The following is a 16,839-nucleotide window of genomic DNA, read 5'->3' on the forward strand; positions in this document are numbered from 1 at the left end:
AGCAGGAGGTATTCTCCCTCCTGCAAAAAGATGCAATAGAACTAGTTCCTGCCCACCAACAAAACAAGGGAGTTTACTCCCTATACTTTCTCATACCAAAAAAGGACGTCTCTCTCAGGCCCATTCTGGACCTCAGACCCCTAAACCAATACATACACTCAGACCATTTTCACATGGTCACACTCCAGCAGGGGCTTCCTCTGCTCTCTCAAAACGACTTCCTAGCCACCATAGACCTCAAGGACGCCTATTTCCACATTCCCGTTCACACCGCTCACAGGAAGTTTCTCAGATTCGTAGTGGACGGTCACCACTACCAATTCAAAGTACTCCCCTTCGGAGTCACCACAGCCCCAAGAGTGTTTACCAAGTGCCTAGCAGTAGTGGCAGCACACCTGAGAAGACAACACATCCACGTCTTCCCATATCAATATGACTGGCTTATAAAAGCCAGCTCATACAACCAGTGTGTACAACACACTCACGCCACTATCCAACTACTTCACGACCTGGGCTTCACAGTAAACTACGCCAAGTCCCATCTGCATCCCTCCCACCTACAACAATACCTCGGTGCCACCATAGACACCTCAAAGCGTTAGCCTACCCCAGTCCTGCCCGGATAGCAAGCATACAAGCTCTTCGCGCCAAATTTCAACCTCAACACTCACTTCCAGCCCGAGTGTTTATGCAACTTATAGGGATGATGGACTCTTGCATATTCATAGTACCTCACGCAAGACTCCAGATGCGTCCTCTCCAAGAGTGCCTAGCACACCAGTGGAACCAGGCTCAAGGTCAGCTAACAGATCTGGTGTTGGTAGACGGTCGTGCCCATCGCTCTCTGCAGTGGTGGACCACCAAAAACCTTTCCAAAGGGCGACCGTTCCTAGGGCCGGTTCCTCAAATAGTTCTAACAGCGGACGCGCCGCTCTCCGGCTGGGGAGCTCATCTACTACATCACACCATGCAGGGCAGGTGAACACCTCAACAAAAGTTACTCCACATTAACCATCTGGAGTTACTGGCCATATTTCTAACCCTGAAAGCCTTTCAAACACACGTCTCAGGCAAGGCTGTCTTAGTCCGCACAGACAACATGACAGCAATGTACTACATCCAAAAACAGGGCAGCACACACTCTCTGCAGCTCTCTCAGCTAGCACAGACCATATGGAGGTGGGCCATACCTCAAAACATTTTTCTCCTAGCACAACTTGTCCCAGGAGTCCAAAACACCATTGCAGATCTGTTGAGCCGTCAAACTCAACAAATCCACGAGTGGGAACTTCATCCACAAGTTCTTCAACCATTCTTTCAAACGTGGTGGCAACCACAAATAGACCTCTTCGCCACCCACGAAAACGCCAAATGTCCAAGCTTCGCCGCCAGATATCCACACCCATTGTCCAAAGGCAATGCGATATGGATGAACTGGTCAGGCAAATTTGCTTACGCTTTTCCGCCTCTCCCACTCATTCCATTAGTGGTGCGCAAACTACAGCAACACTCCCTAACTCTCATCCTAGTTGGTCCAACTTGGGCCAGACAACCGTGGTACACCACATTGCTGGAACTCTCTGTAGTTCCACACCAAAGGTTACACCTCTCTCCACGCCTCTTAACCCAGAACCATGGAGAGATCAGACACCCGGACCCAGCTCAGCTCAACCTTGCGATCTGGCTCCTGAAATCCTAGAATTTGGCTACCTTAATCTTCCCCCTGACTGTATGAACGTCATTAAAGAAGCTAAACGTCCTACCACTAGAGCTTGCTACGCAGCCAAGTGGAAACGATTCGTGATTTATTGTCACAACAATATCAATCCCCTGGATGTGTCTATCCAAGACATCATAGGCTACTTACTACACCTACAAAGATGCAACCTAGCCTACACGTCTACTAGACTACACCTTGCTGCCATAGCAGCGTATCTACAAAATTGACAGCATCTATCCCTCTTTAGAGTACCTGCCATAAAAGCCTTCATGGAAGGCCTCAAACGAATAATTCCACCTAGAGTGCCACCCTCACCAGTGTGGAACCTAAACATCGTTCTCACAAGACTAATGGGGCCTCCATTCGAACCTCTACATAAATGCGAGCTTCAATTTTTAACATGGAAAACAGCTTTCCTTGTAGCCATTACTTCCCTCAGAAGGGTCAGTGAAATACAAGCACTCACCATTCAAGAACCTTTTCTGCAAATGCATCATAATAAGGTTGTTCTCCACACTAATCCAAAATTACTTCCTAAAGTCATTTCTCCCTTTCACCTCAATCAATCTGTGGAACTGCCCGTATTCTTCTCGCAGCCACAAACCATTGCTCTGCACACCCTAGACGTCAAAAGAGCTTTACTCTACTACATCGAGAGAAGACAACCTTTTCGCAAGACCAAATAATTATTCGTGTCTTTCTCACCACCACACAAAGGCAACCCCCATCTCCAAAGGTGGATTGTTAAATGCATACAGATTTGCTACCACAAAGCAAAACTAACGCTATCTGTTCCCCCTAAAGCCCACTCTACACGTAAGATAGGGGCTTCTATGGCATTTTTAGGGAACATCCCATTAGATGATATCTGCAAAGCTGCTACATGGTCTACACCACACACTTTCACTAAACACTATTGTGTAGATGTGCAAACTAAGCAACAAGCTAGTGTGGGCCAGGCTGTCCTCAAAACACTGTTTCAAACAACTGCAACAGATACTGGTGGTCGCCGCTAAGACGGGGTACTGCTACACAATCTATGCACAGTGTGTAATCTGCAGCTCATATGCCTCGAATGGAATATGCTACTTACCAGTATGCATCTGTTCTTGGCATGTAGAGCTGCAGATCTACACCCGCCCACCCGGCTACCTTTATCTGTTCCAGTTTTATCTTATTTAGATACAGCACACATGGGCATCTTTCCTGTTTCTTACAAAGCTCCATCATTTCCCTGCTGGCGAAAAACAATCTGAGGTTGGAGCCGAAGCCCATGCGAAATATGATCCAAAGGAGTCACATACCTCGTGACTTCCAAAGACTCTCCAAGAGAAAAACAACTGCAATATCCGGGCCCAACCCCAGATGGCGATCTATGCACAGTGTGTAGATCTGCAGCTCTACATGCCATGAACAGATGCATACTGGTAAGTAGCATATTCCTTTCATGGTATTCAGGTCAGACGCCATAAAGTGCTCTATGTGCTGTGCAGAATGCCTTAAACAACACACTTTTTTTTTTTATAGGGAGCCAGTGCAAATCCTCCAGGACCTTGGTGACTGAGTCAGATTTTTTTATATTGAGCAGACTAACAGCTGCATTCTGAACTCTTTGCAATTTCTTCAGAGAGCCCTGTTGCATACACAAATTCAGGGCATTGCAGTAATCCAGTCTTGATAGGACCAGAGAAATCACCACTCTTTTGTAACTCTTTTGTGATAAAAAGCAAGACTTTACTAAAGATTTTTAACTGGCAAAAACTGATAGATGTAAGTTTATTTCATTATTCCATAAACGAGAGCTTGGAGTCAAAGATTATTCTGAGATATCTTAATTTAGGAACTGGAATCGGGAATGGTCCCAATGTCTGAGGCCATCCGGTATCACTCCAAAAGGAGGTATCCCTTCGAAAGAGAAGTACTTCGTTTTGTTCCAAATTCAGTTTAAGATGGTGGTTGTCCATCTAACTAACCACTGCTCGCATGCAACTGTTGAACCGTTGTGCCACCTCCTCAGTGTTACTCGTGATGGACACAACAATTTGAGTCCTGAAGCCTAGATTTGGAGCACATGTTCTTACTCTGCTGATCAAAGGGACCATACAGGTGGTGCCTCTGGAGAAAAGGGACACATGATTCAACTCACTTTACATCTTAGTTCCTTTCAAGGGCAGAGTAAGATCCATCCTCAACCTTTGCTGCTGTAGACAGCAGCACAAGTTTAAGATGTTCCTGAGCCAAGTCTTGCTGGCCCTCAGTGGGAGGGATTTACTAATGTCCCTGGACCTCCTGGGAACCTATTTCCATCTAGCAGTCCTCCCACCCACAGACGTCACCCGAGGTTTAACATGGGCTTCCAGCACGGTCTGTTCACAGTCCTGCCTTTTGGCCTGACACCAGCGCTGAGCATTTCCAAGAAAGTGCTGGCAGTTGTGGTGGCTTCACAATGGAGGTCAGTAGTACACATATTTCTGTATTTGGATGACAACGTAGCGTTCTTTGGTGCTGGCCAAGGAACATGTTGAGTGCACCATAACCAATACCCAGAAATCTCATCTTACACCCACACAGAGACTGATTTTTATAAGGGCAGTAGTGGACATGATCTAAATAAAGACGTTTCCTCTTCCTCAGAGGATTGTGGATATTTGGGATAGGATTCTGATGTTTTTGACTTAGACATGGATAGTGGTTCTACAAGTCCTATGCCTCATGGACCTGGTGGTCTTGTACCAGATGGCAGATGAGAACCTTTCAGTGGTGCCTTTAAAAGCAATGGCTCCAGCACCAGGAGAGCTTTTCGACTCCGGTGCTCATCTTCAAGTCACTTTATCCAGATCTACACTGATCTGTCCGTCCAAACTGTTGGATAGAGTCATCCGTCCTCTGCTTGCGCAGGCTATAGTGGTCACAAACCCATACTTGCCGGGGAACCTGTGTTGCATGATGTCATGGGGCATTTAGACTGCATCAGAGCAGCTTCTGCGCATAAACGTGTTGGAGCAGTGGACGGTGCACCTTGCCAAGAAGGCCTTCCTCCCTTCCATCTCAGGGAGCACCATTCAGATGCTGTATGTCAAGACCACTATCCATTATATCAATGGGCCTGTGTTGTAACACCATTCACCTGTGGCAGCGGGTGCCGCGACAGGGAATTTTCCTGCTAGCGGCTCAGACACACTGCCTCCTCTCATTAGATGGCCACAATTGCGAACACCACATTCAAGTGACAGAGGTGTTCTACAGAAAGGGGTGTCCATAAGTGGATCTCGTCATGGCATGTAACAGGGAGTGACTTGTTTTGTGCCATACACTCCCCACCGAGTCGTTCCCTCAAGAATGCCTTCAGGTTCAACTGGTCATAGGGCCTGCTGTACATGTTTCCGCTGATTCCTCCTTTGTCAAAAGTCCTGCGTAAGGTGCAATGGGATCAAGCACATATGACCCATATTGCCTCACTTTGGATAAAGGAGGATCTGGTATGCGGATCTGTTGACACTCAACATATATCCATCTCTTCCTCTCCTACAAGGGGTTGGTCCTTCCTTCCCTTTCAGCTTGATAGTTAGGTCCTCCACCCTAATCCCCTAACGCTGCAGCTACACACATGGAGATGCTAGCTAGAGTCCTTCTGCCTTACTGATAAGGCTGCAGATGTTATGTCGGTTGCTAGAAATTCCACTAAGAAGTCCATGTACACGGGTCACTGGAATACAATTGTTCAGTGGTGCAAGTCAGAAGGCCTTGCCTTTTCGATGTATTGCAATTCACGCTGACTCATGCATGGTAAAGTCTAGCAGTGGCTACTGTTAAAGGCTAGATGGCTGCCCGGTCTACCTTCATGTGTCTTCCTGACCAGCCATACCAGCTTAGATTTCCCCTAGAGGTGTGTTTTCTAAAAAGTTTATTTGTTTCCTTCCACTCCATTCATTGTTCTCCAATGGGATTTACTTTTTTGATGCCTGCCTATTTGAACTAATGCATAATTGTCCGGTTTTAAATCTCATTCTAAGGACAGCATTGTTAGTAGCAATAATATAAATAAGACTGTTGAGTCTGAGAACTTCAGGATCTCTGTGTGTAATTTGTTCATGGCTTTCTACTCGGATATTGTGATCCTTCATGTTTTCCCTGTCCTCCCACATCTAATACTAAAATCCAGTTTGAGGCAACCACTGTACCCACCATTAACCCAGAGAGAGAAGCCTGTTAGAACAAATGCAGGGTTTTCCAGCAATCAGACCATGGATACACAAGAATTGTCTTGGCTTCCTGTTTCCTTCCCTTCAAGAGTGTCCCAAGTGCTATATGTACATCCCAGCAGACTTGTCAAAGAGGGTTTGACACTCCAGCAGGATTTGACACTAATGTCAAAAGGGATGGCCACAGTCCCCACGCTGTATTTTCTGTGAGGTTCAGGGAGTCATCTCTGTCCAATCAGGTCGACCTGTCCCTCACAGTGCCCTATTGTATAGATCTATGAGGAATATTACGGCTTATTCACACCTATTCAAATGCTAATCACTGGCTGGGGGACGTTGGAGAGGAAGTGCAAAATAACCTCCAGTAACTCCAGACAGGAAAAATGTAACTTTCTAAAAGTTATTTCTCCTTGATATGTATTCAAATCCATCCTCACCATTGAATTGATTTTATAAACTAATTAAATTGTTGTTTAATTATTTTTCTAGCTAGTCCCATTTTTAGAACTGTAATCTGCACTCTGGTTTTCTACATAGGACAGCTAGGTCTGCCACAGTGAAAAATAGCATTTGGATGCTAGTCAGTGTAATGACACGTAAACTTAAAATTTCTACTTGTCCTACTTTTAAATATCATGCACCATGACTTGTGGACTACAAGGCCTACGTAGGATGACTAATTATTTAAAAGGAATGTTTTTTACCTATGAAATGGTTTATTTCTATTGACAGGCCGAGGGCGTATTTTGAACTGTTACAGTCAGGCTACAATGGTAGGCCTTGGCTCTGCCATTATAGTGGATGGCATAATAGGTGCTGTAGCCTACAAGTGGCATTTCATTCCCAGCCCTTTGGTATACATTTTGTACTAGATTCTCTGGACTAATAGCCAAGTTAAATAAACTAATTCGGAGTATGCCAATTCAACCATGTTTAAAGAGGGAGTACAGGCACTTTACTACTGGTTAGCAGGGATAAAATGCACATAGGTCTAATGCCAGCAAAAATATAGGGTTCAGCAAAAGGCACAAAACGTGAGATGACCACGCAGAAAAGGGGGATTTCCTACACAAATGGCCAAATGCACAATTTCTCATTGGGACATCCTCAGCATCAAGATCTGCAATGCTTTGGCTAGCAAAGACTCATCTGAAAGAAACACGTTAGTTAGATTCCTCACCTTAGAATATCCCCAGGCGTCAGACTGGATCCGGAAGATTTTTCGTCAGCAATACCCCTTGCGCGTCGCTAGGCGTCGTCTGCGGCTCCGCGTCCGTCGTCGGCGTCGTGCGCCGGGATGACGTCGTCGGAGTATTTAGACGCCGCCCTCGCGCGCTGACGTCAGTTCTTCTTTTTTCCGCGCCAGTAAGCGCAGATCCGGGAGAGCTACCCCTTTTAGTCTTTTTTGACTAAATCTTTTTTGATCACTTTTGATCCTTGTCTGTCGACATCTGGTGCCGGTAGGATGTCTGGGTTCAAGGCTTGCGAGGATTGCCATCGACTGATGTCGGTGACCGACCACCACCGCCGGTGCCTCTACTGTTTAGGCCCCGACCACGACGCGGAGTCGTGTTCCGATTGCCAGGCCCTGACTTCGAAGGCTCGGCGGGAGCGGTCCCGCAAGCTTCTCGAGCTTCGCCACTCGGCTCCGCGTCGTGCGCGATCCCGGTCCAGGAGGAGGTCCAAGGATCGCTCGCGGAGCCCTAGCCCACGCCACCATCGATCGTCGGGCTCCAAGTCGTCGGGTAAGTCCAAACGCTCTAAGAAGTCCAAGCGGCGACATCGCTCTTCGGACTCCCCTCGCCGGTCGCGCGACTCGGCCGAGGGTCCAAGTGGTTCCACCCCAGCGGCTCCGGCGGAGCCGCAGGCGCCGCGCCCGTCCCCATACCCTCCGGTCCCTGGGACTAACGCGACGCCGGCGGAGGTCAGTACCTTCCTCTCGGCCATGAGGAGCCTGGCCCCGCCGTCGACGCCCGCTGGCGCGCCTTCGGGCCCCGCGGGCTCGACTGGGCGACCTTGCCTGCCGGCGGCTTCGGCCCCGGCGCCGTCGACGACTCCGGTCTCGACGCCGCAGGTCCCCGCGGGGCCCATGCCTGGGCCCCCGTCGACGCCGGTTGACCTAACCACTCCTCCACCCGCGCCGGCGCATGAACCACCGACGCCGCCGGCGCAGACGCCTACACCTCCGGTGCCGCCGCCGCCGCCGCCGCCGTTGGTGCCGACTCCGGACGGCGTCCAACCCCAGTTTAGCCCTATTCCGGACCCGGCGCCGCAACGGCGTCGACCGACGCCGCATCCGGCGCCGCTTGAGACCCTTCATCTCTACAGTCCGGCTCCGATCATTCCTCCTGTTTATCAGGAATCGGACTACGGGGGCGACTGGGAGGGGTTTGAGGACCCTCTGGCTGTTCAGTCGCAGCTTTCACAGGACTGGGCAGATGAACTGGGGGAGGCCAGTGGTCTTGATACATCGCCAGACACTGGATTCACTTCTCCTCCGACTGTGGCTTCGGAGGAGGGTGCAGCATTTTCTGTGGTGCTGCGCAAGGCGGCCGCAGCCCTTGGGCTCGAGCTGCCTGCCGTGGCTGTGAGGACTAACATCCTCACTGAGGTGCTTCAAACCGCAGCAAGCTCCACTGAGCCTCTGCTGCCGTTCAATGAGGCCCTCACTGACGTTCTGCAGGGCACCTGGTCCAAGCCCTCCACAGTTCCTCCTGTGGATAGGAACGTTGCCAGGCGCCACCGCCCTGCTCCGGGCGACCCCAGTTTCCTGTCCCAACACCCCACCCCCGAGAGTCTGGTTATCCAGGCCTCTACCTCCCAATCCTCCTTCCCGACCGCTCCGCCGGACCGGGATTCCAAGAGACTCGAGCAGTTTGGCAAGAAACTGTTCTCGTCCCTTAGTTTGGGCCTGCGGTCTTTAAACACCGCCTGTCTCTTGGACCGTTATTCCCATTCTCTGTGGGATACGGTGGAGGACGTGCTGCCCCTGTGTCCGGAGGAGGTCCGGACACGTCTTACCCAGGCTTTGGCCGATGGGAGGGATGCAGCGCGGCACGCCATACGATGTGGGCTTGACACCACGGACTCGCTGGGTCGGGCGATTTCCACCACGGTGGCACTCCGTCGCCACGCCTGGATGCGGTCCACGTCATTTTCCGGGGATGTCCAGAACACCCTCATGGACATGCCCTTTGATGGCACTCGCCTGTTTGGTGAGAAGGCGGACAGTGCGCTGAACCGCTTTAAGGACTCCCGGGCTACGGCCAAGTCCTTGGGCCTCTCGGCTCCGCGGGCGCACACCTCCGCTTTTCGCCCCTTTCGTGGCCAAGGAAGGGGCGCCTCCTCACGTCCGCCCAGCCACCAGCCGCAGAACCAACCTGCGCGCGGTCGTGGACGTGGTTTCCGCCGTGGCGGATCTGGAGGACGACGTGGTCAGCCCACATCCACCCCGGCAGCATCCGCCTCAAAGCCTTCCTAGTCCGAGCTTTCAGGCCCATTCCACGCCAGTGGGCGGCAGAGTTCGCCATCACCTGCTCCACTGGCGGTCCATTACATCGGACAGGTGGGTGCTGCAAATCGTCCGAAGGGGCTATTCCCTCCCCTTCGAGACGACCCCTCCAGCCATGCCACCGCAGCACCACCGTATCTCGGGGGATCATTTGAATCTTCTCCGCGAGGAAGTTTCGGCCCTCTTGGCCAAGGGGGCCGTCGAGCGAGTTCCGAGTCCAGAAGTAGGTCGTGGTTGCTATTCCCACTACTTTCTGGTTCCCAAGAAGGGCAAAGGGGGCCTACGCCCCATCTTGGACCTCCGGAACGTCAATGCCTTCCTCCGAAAGGAAAGGTTCAAGATGTTAACCTTGGCTCAGGTTCTAGCTGCCCTAGACCCCGGAGACTGGATGGTAGCGTTGGACTTGCAGGACGCATATTTCCATATCCCCGTCCTGCCGGCCCACCGGCGTTACCTGCGGTTCACGGTGGGCCACGAGCATTTTCAGTTTACCGTGCTCCCCTTCGGCCTCACCAGAGCCCCTCGGGTGTTCACGAAAGTGATGGCGGTGGTCGCAGCTCATCTGCGCAGATCAGGGGTTCCAGTCTTCCCCTATCTCGACGACTGGTTGTTGAAGGCGGGTTCGCCCCGGGCAGTCGTCTCCCACCTCCAGACTACGGCGGATCTCCTGCATTTGCTGGGATTTTCCATCAACGTGCCGAAGTCACACCTGAGTCCCTCTCAACAGCTCCTCTTCATCGGAGCAGTTCTCGATTCGGCGTAGTTCCGGGTCTATCCACCGGAACAGCGGGTCCGGGATATACAGGCCCTGATTCCCATCTTTCGGCCTCTATCCTGGGTTTCGGTCAGGCTAGTGTTGCGGCTTCTGGGGCTGATGGCCTCCTGCATCCTACTAGTGCATCACGCCAGGCGGCGCATGCGGGCTCTGCAGTGGGACCTGAAGTTTCAGTGGGCCCAGCATCACGGCAACCTGTCCGACCATGTCTTGATCTCGGAGGGCACTGCACAACAGTTGCAGTGGTGGCTCACGGATCGCGATTGGGTCATGGGCAGGAGCCTCTCCCTTCCCCAACCGGAGCATGTCGTAGTGACGGATGCGTCCCTCCTGGGCTGGGGTGGCCATATGGGAGAGGCGGAGATCAGAGGCCTCTGGTCTCCGGCGGAGTCTCGTCTCCACATCAACCTGTTGGAGTTGAGAGCGATCCGACTTGCACTGAAAGCCTTCCTTCCCTCTGTCAGGGGCAGTGTCGTGCAGGTGTTCACGGACAACACCACCGCCATGTGGTATTGCAACAAACAGGGCGGGGTGGGGTCGTGGACCCTTTGTCAGGAGGCTCTGCGCCTCTGGACGTGGCTGGAACACCAGGGCGTGACCCTAGTGGTTCAACATCTGGCGGGCTCTCTGAACGCCAGAGCGGACGAACTCAGCCGTCGGTGCATAATGGATCAAGAATGGCGTCTGAACTCCGAAGTGGCGCAAGGTCTCTTTCAGCAGTGGGGAGAGCCTTGGTTAGATCTATTCGCCACCGAAGAGAACGCGCAATGTCAGCAATTCTGCGCGTTGGAATTTCCAAGGCGGCACTCGCTCGGCGACGCTTTTCGTCACGAGTGGAGTTGCGGTCTGTTGTATGCCTTTCCGCCTATACCACTTCTGCCCAGAGTGCTGAAGAAGATCAGGCACGACCGGGCCCAAGTCATCTTGGTGGCTCCGGATTGGGCACGAAGGTACTGGTATCCCGAGCTACTCAGTATGTTGACCGATCCCCCGATACGTCTTCCCCTTCGGGAGGATCTTCTGTCGCAGCAGCAGGGGACGGTCCTCCACCCGAACCTGTCCAGCCTCCACCTCCATGCGTGGAGATTGAGCGGCGGCAGTTGATGCCATTCGACTTGCCTCCTGAAGTCTGTGATATCATTCTGGCAGCCAGGCGTCCCTCCACAAAGACGGTATACGCCTGCCGGTGGAACAAATTTGTGGCATGGCGCACAGCAAAGGCTGTGGATCCCCTTTCCGCCCCTCTTTCTGAGGTTCTTCTTTTTCTTCTTTCTCTGGCCCGGCAGGGCTCTGCCCTGGGCACCCTGAAAGGTTATCTTGCTGCCATCTCCGCCTTCTTGCGGCTTCCTGATCAGCCTTCTCTTTTCAAGTCCCCTGTGGTTACACGCTTTCTGAAAGGCATTACTCACACGTTCCCTCCTGTCCCTTTTGTAATGCCTCAGTGGGACTTGAATCTGGTCTTGACCTTCCTGATGTGCGCTCCCTTCGAGCCTCTTCACAATTGTCCTCTTAGTCTTCTGACTCTTAAGACTGCTTTTCTGGTAGCCATCACCTCGGCTAGACGGGTGAGTGAGCTCCAGGCTTTGTCTTCACAGCCTCCTTTTCTATCTGTTCATCCGGACAAGGTTGTCCTTCGGCCTCGTCCCTCCTTTCTTCCGAAAGTGGTGACTCCATTTCATCTTGGGCAGTCTGTCACCTTGCCCACCTTCTTTCCGCCTCCGCATCCTTCCAAAGAGGAAGAGAGGCTCCACCGTCTGGACCCAAAACGTGCGCTCTCCTTTTATCTGGACCGCACAAAACAGTTCCGGGTGGACGACCAGCTTTTTGTTGGGTACGTGGGCGCTAAGAAGGGGAAAGCTGTGCACAAACGGACCATCTCTCGGTGGGTCGTTTTGTGTATCAAAATTTGCTATTCTTTGGCAAAAAAGGACCCTCCTGTTGGGCTGCGCGCCAATTCTACTCGGGCCACAGCTACTACTGCCTTGGGACGGGGAGTCCCTTTGCAGGACATCTGTCAGGCGGCGACGTGGGCTTCGTTACACACGTTTGCCAGGCATTATTGCCTTGACAGCCAAGTCCGGAGGGATGGCTTCTTTGGCCGTTCTGTCCTCCAGGACTTTCTGGTGTGATCTTGGTTCGCAGACCCACCACCGGGGATGGTATTGCTTGGGTATCTATTCTAAGGTGAGGAATCTAACTAACGTGTTTCTTTCAGATGAACAAGTTACTTACCTTAGGTAACGATGTATCTGTAAGAAACATTAGTTAGTTAGATTCCTCACCGACCCACCCATCCTCCCCGTTCTGCGAACTGACATCTAGGGTTAAGGTTGTCCTTTTCAGGCCCCTAGATTTCATTTTTGGCACCAGTGTCGGTCTTTGCATGGCTCTGCGTTCCTGGCGCGGAAAGCTATGTACAAGAACTGACGTCAGCGCGCGAGGGCGGCGTCTAAATACTCCGACGTCATCCCGGCGCACGATGCCGACGACGGACGCGGAGCCGCAGACGACGCCTAGCGACGCGCAAGGGGTATTGCTGACGAAAAATCTTCCGGATCCAGTCTGACGCCTGGGGATATTCTAAGGTGAGGAATCTAACTAACTAATGTTTCTTACAGATACATCCTTACCGCAGGTAAGTAACTTGTTCTTTAAGTTCATTTGTGCCTACATCACTACTTTCTGGGCTGCTTCCAAGGTACATTCCAGAGGCATTCCCGCTGCTGACCTCTGTCGGGCAGCCATGTGGTGATCGCTGCATACTTTTGCTAAATTGCTACCTCACTGCTCAGGCTCATAAGGACCAGTCTGGATTGCATGACCTCCGTGGTTAGTCTGTACTACTCTGTCCCACCTCGCAGGGATGTATTGCTTCAGGGCGAATTCTTAATTTGAGAAACTTGTTGGAAGGTGTGTCCATGAGAAGGAAAATGTATTTCCCTTTGGTAATGATGTTGCTGCTGCATACATAATCTTCCTACACATTCCTCACCACCCCCTCCTCACTGATGAGTTAGTGCTATGAATGATATCCCAAGGTGTGCAAACATGTAAAGTTCTGTTGTTGCTTTCTCATTTCCTCTCTGCACACCTTAGACGGGATGCTGGAAAAGTTCCAAGAGCTGATGTCAGCATATTGCTTAGTGTCTACTGTCCTATGATGATGTCATACGCTGTAGCTGGAGTCATGACTGAAGTAACAAGACGCCACCTGGCAGCTAATGCTGGGGAAAGGTTTTGAGACCAGTCTAATGACTTGAGTGATATTCTTAAGGTTAGGAATCTGCAGGAAGATTTTGTATCTGCTAGAAATATTAACTGAGGTAAGTAAGTTTTTCTTCCATACAACTACAGACCCCTCTCCCATTCTGTAGTTCCTTCCTAACATCCACAAATTCCTTCCTTTCAACAAGCTCCTCACTCCCTATTAAACAGGAAGTTACATTGCCCATCTTTGTTGGCATCACCCTATCCACAGTGATCACACTCCCTCTCATCTCGAACTTCATCAGCTTTGATTATCACAGTCAACTGTAATTCACTCTCATCCTCCTTAACCACCATATACCCTCCTAACCAAAATAATGAACCCTACCCGCACCTTCCCTGTACCTACGTGGCCTGGTCCACTGGAACTTAGAGCTTGGGGCTATTTCCCCCCCTTAGTACCTTCAAGACTGCCATAAAAAAAACTCTTGGGTCAAGAGTACCACCAAAATGCTCTAAAAGTTGCATTGTTCGGGGCACTTGGACGTTCAGTCCATGACAATTGAGTGCAAAGGTGTAAATACCTGCAATGCTTCTCTTTTCACTGTAAATCCTTCCCTACAGTGGTGCATGTCCTCTGCCCACTGTTCTCAATCCTGTGTCTTTCTTGTTCATTTTACTCATCACAACATACTACTGCCTATTTACAGAAGTTCTTTTATACAGTGTTTCCGTTAAAAATGCTATGTCTCACTCTAAAAAAAACTGTAAAATTAATAAACTCTACACACCTCTCTTGCAGCTCCTGATCGTGAAGCAGAGGGACAAACCAGAGATGATCTTCCGACAGTTCCTGGTGGAAGACAAGGGCTTGCATGGAGGCGCCTCCTACATGGATTTCCTATGTTGCGTGCATAAAGAGATCCGTCAGCTTCTCACCTAAGTAGAGAAGGAAAGACATTCCATGTTAAACATCTTCTCACATCTCTGAGGAATCGTCAAGGGGCACATCCACCTACAGGGGTTTTCATGGGAGCCTTTTGTGCGATCATGTGCCTCTTTGCAGTTTCTTATTTTTTTATGCCTTACCATTTATTCCAGGAATAATTAGTTCACTCATCAATATCTGCAAAATGATGTGCTCAGGTACCAATCTTACAGGGTTGGAAGAGGTGTCTGTTTATGATACATTATATGGTTGGCTATTCGTACATTCTCCGATATTATATGCAAAATACAAACATTCTTTCAGAAGGTTTACAGACCCTATGTTATCATTGATAGTCCTTTTTGATTCAAGTTGTGGATACTTTAGCTAGAAAAAGAGAGCATACTTTATGAAACTGAGAAATAACATCGTTTTATAATGTAACCATTTTTTTAAAAATGTCTTAAGTATATTGTATCTGCCAAAGGAAACCACAAGTAACAAACATGCACATTAGAATGCCTTCTTATAAGGCACCTATCCTTGATACCAATTACTGCCGATTGCATTGGCACTTCTCCATTTTATTTTAATTTTAATTATCTGGCATTATGACATTTTAGCAGCAATCACTCTACATTGGTTTTCATCATTAGTATACTAAAGTCATTATGTACATTGTAGGTACCAAGTGACATGGTAATAGATGTTCATTTCACTGAGCAGCCTGTCTTATTGTCTAACGCTAGAGTGAGCAGCAAGGTGCTGCTTAATGCGTGTGGTATAAACAACAGTAGATAGACAAAGTGAGAGCATGTGGGATAGAAGTGAAGATTGCAGGCATCGTTGGCCACATGTAATGCTCACTTACATCTCTCACAAAGGCACTTTAACGAAATAAGTGGGATGATGTTGATAGCAACTGCTATTGAATGTTTGGATGTGAGCAGAATATCTGCTGTGAAACTGTGTGTTTGTTAACTGTCCGTGTTGGCAACATTGCCAGAAAGATATGGGGCTTTTGCTACCCCAAATGTGGTGTTATGTCCGTTCTGTTACTCTGCCTGATGGCAGACTGAAAATTTTAGGATTTCTGGACTTCCCCATGACAACTGCGCTTTTTAGTTGTACGCTGTAGCTTGGACTGAGGCTCCCATCAAGTTAGGAGATGAGGGTTACCATGTTCATGCCAGGATGAATGCCACCATACAGACCGCTACATGCTTTGCCTTGAGAAAGGTTCTTAATTTTGAAGTCCACACCAATTTCCACTTCGGATGATGATCTTGAGTTGAACTGTTGGATGCAAAATATGGGTCTCCTGATTTCTGACAGGGGCAGGTTTGTGTCGATTCTTGTGGTTTTTAAACAGGCTGCAGTTGTTCCTCCATATTAAGATTATTATTTTGGCAGTGTGCCCGTTATTTATTTCCAAATGTTGTTTCTCCTACCCTGTATGTTAAATGCCTTGATCTGGAATTATTGTAATTCAATATCATGTTTATATGGTGACTTTGTGTACCTTGGTGTTGACTGTCTTGCACCGATGCGACACATGAATGCAGGCGGCAGTCCTTTTCATACAAACATTTCCTCTAGAAACCCAGTGACCATTCTTGTAATCTATTGTTCGCGTAGAGAGGGTGTCTGAGAACTCTCCTGCCAGGACGGAGTGTGAAATGGATAAAGAAAACTCGCAGTGTCAGCTTTGCCAGTGCCAAAACAGGATCTTCCAGGCAGAAACCTAACGTTGCTAAATAGTTTTACATAACGTTTTATACGCTCAGCTTTTAAATAAAAATACTTCCAACCTGCACAGCTACCGCAAATTATAGATTTTCTTTGTTTTGGGATAGAAAGTTGAAGGTAAGTGGTTCAACCACATGCGTAAAGTTACCCTCAATAGCGGTATTTCATCAGAAATGTGGTAAAAAAAGAAAAGACAGCAGAAATGTTCAAAAGTGGAGGATGCAAGCACTAGGAACCTATGGTAAGAACTAGGCTTTCTGGTGTCCATTTTAGCGTTCTTACAGGTTTTGTAAAGTAAATAAAATGCTTCTTCCTGTAACCCGTCCTGAGTTTGTCGTCATCTTCGGCATCTGCCCTTTAAATGTTCTTGTTGATTGGGGCTGGCCATAGGACAAAAAAGACCAATATATCATGTACTGTCATGAATTACACCAGCAGTTTCTTGTACCATGTAAATAAATGCAGAATAAATCAAATTTAATTATTAGTGAACTGTGTCTCTTGCTGTTATTAAAATATGTTTTACATTTATTTAGTGTAATTCGTTTTGGGACCGAGTGCAACAAAGCTAGTTTTATTTTCTATCCTCTAGTTAAGCAGCTAATTAAATCATTTTTTCCCAACTGTACCGTCAAATACAGCGGGGGTCTACTCACCAAAGCATTTTTATGTGCATAAAGTAGTACTTCAGTAGTACTACCTTACGTACTTATAAATGCTATTCACTAAAATCTGGTGACAGATCTC

At 49.1% G+C, this 16,839-nt stretch overlaps 1 protein-coding gene across 1 annotated transcript in view; it reads left to right on the forward strand.

The window, feature by feature from the left end:
* SEC24D (SEC24 homolog D, COPII component) overlaps positions 1 to 16,579 on the forward strand; it is a 553,336-nt gene extending 536,757 nt beyond the window's left edge. The window contains exon 23 of the mRNA XM_085634340.1: positions 14,218 to 16,579. Coding sequence (XP_085490466.1) covers positions 14,218 to 14,358 — 141 coding nt within the window. The 3' untranslated portion in view covers positions 14,359 to 16,579. The remainder of the gene's footprint in view (positions 1 to 14,217) is intronic.
* The last annotated feature ends 260 nt before the right edge of the window (positions 16,580 to 16,839 follow it).

This window comes from Triturus cristatus, chromosome 2_1, assembly GCF_964204655.1.
Source record: "Triturus cristatus chromosome 2_1, aTriCri1.1, whole genome shotgun sequence".
NCBI classification, from domain to species: Eukaryota; Metazoa; Chordata; class Amphibia; order Caudata; family Salamandridae; genus Triturus; species Triturus cristatus.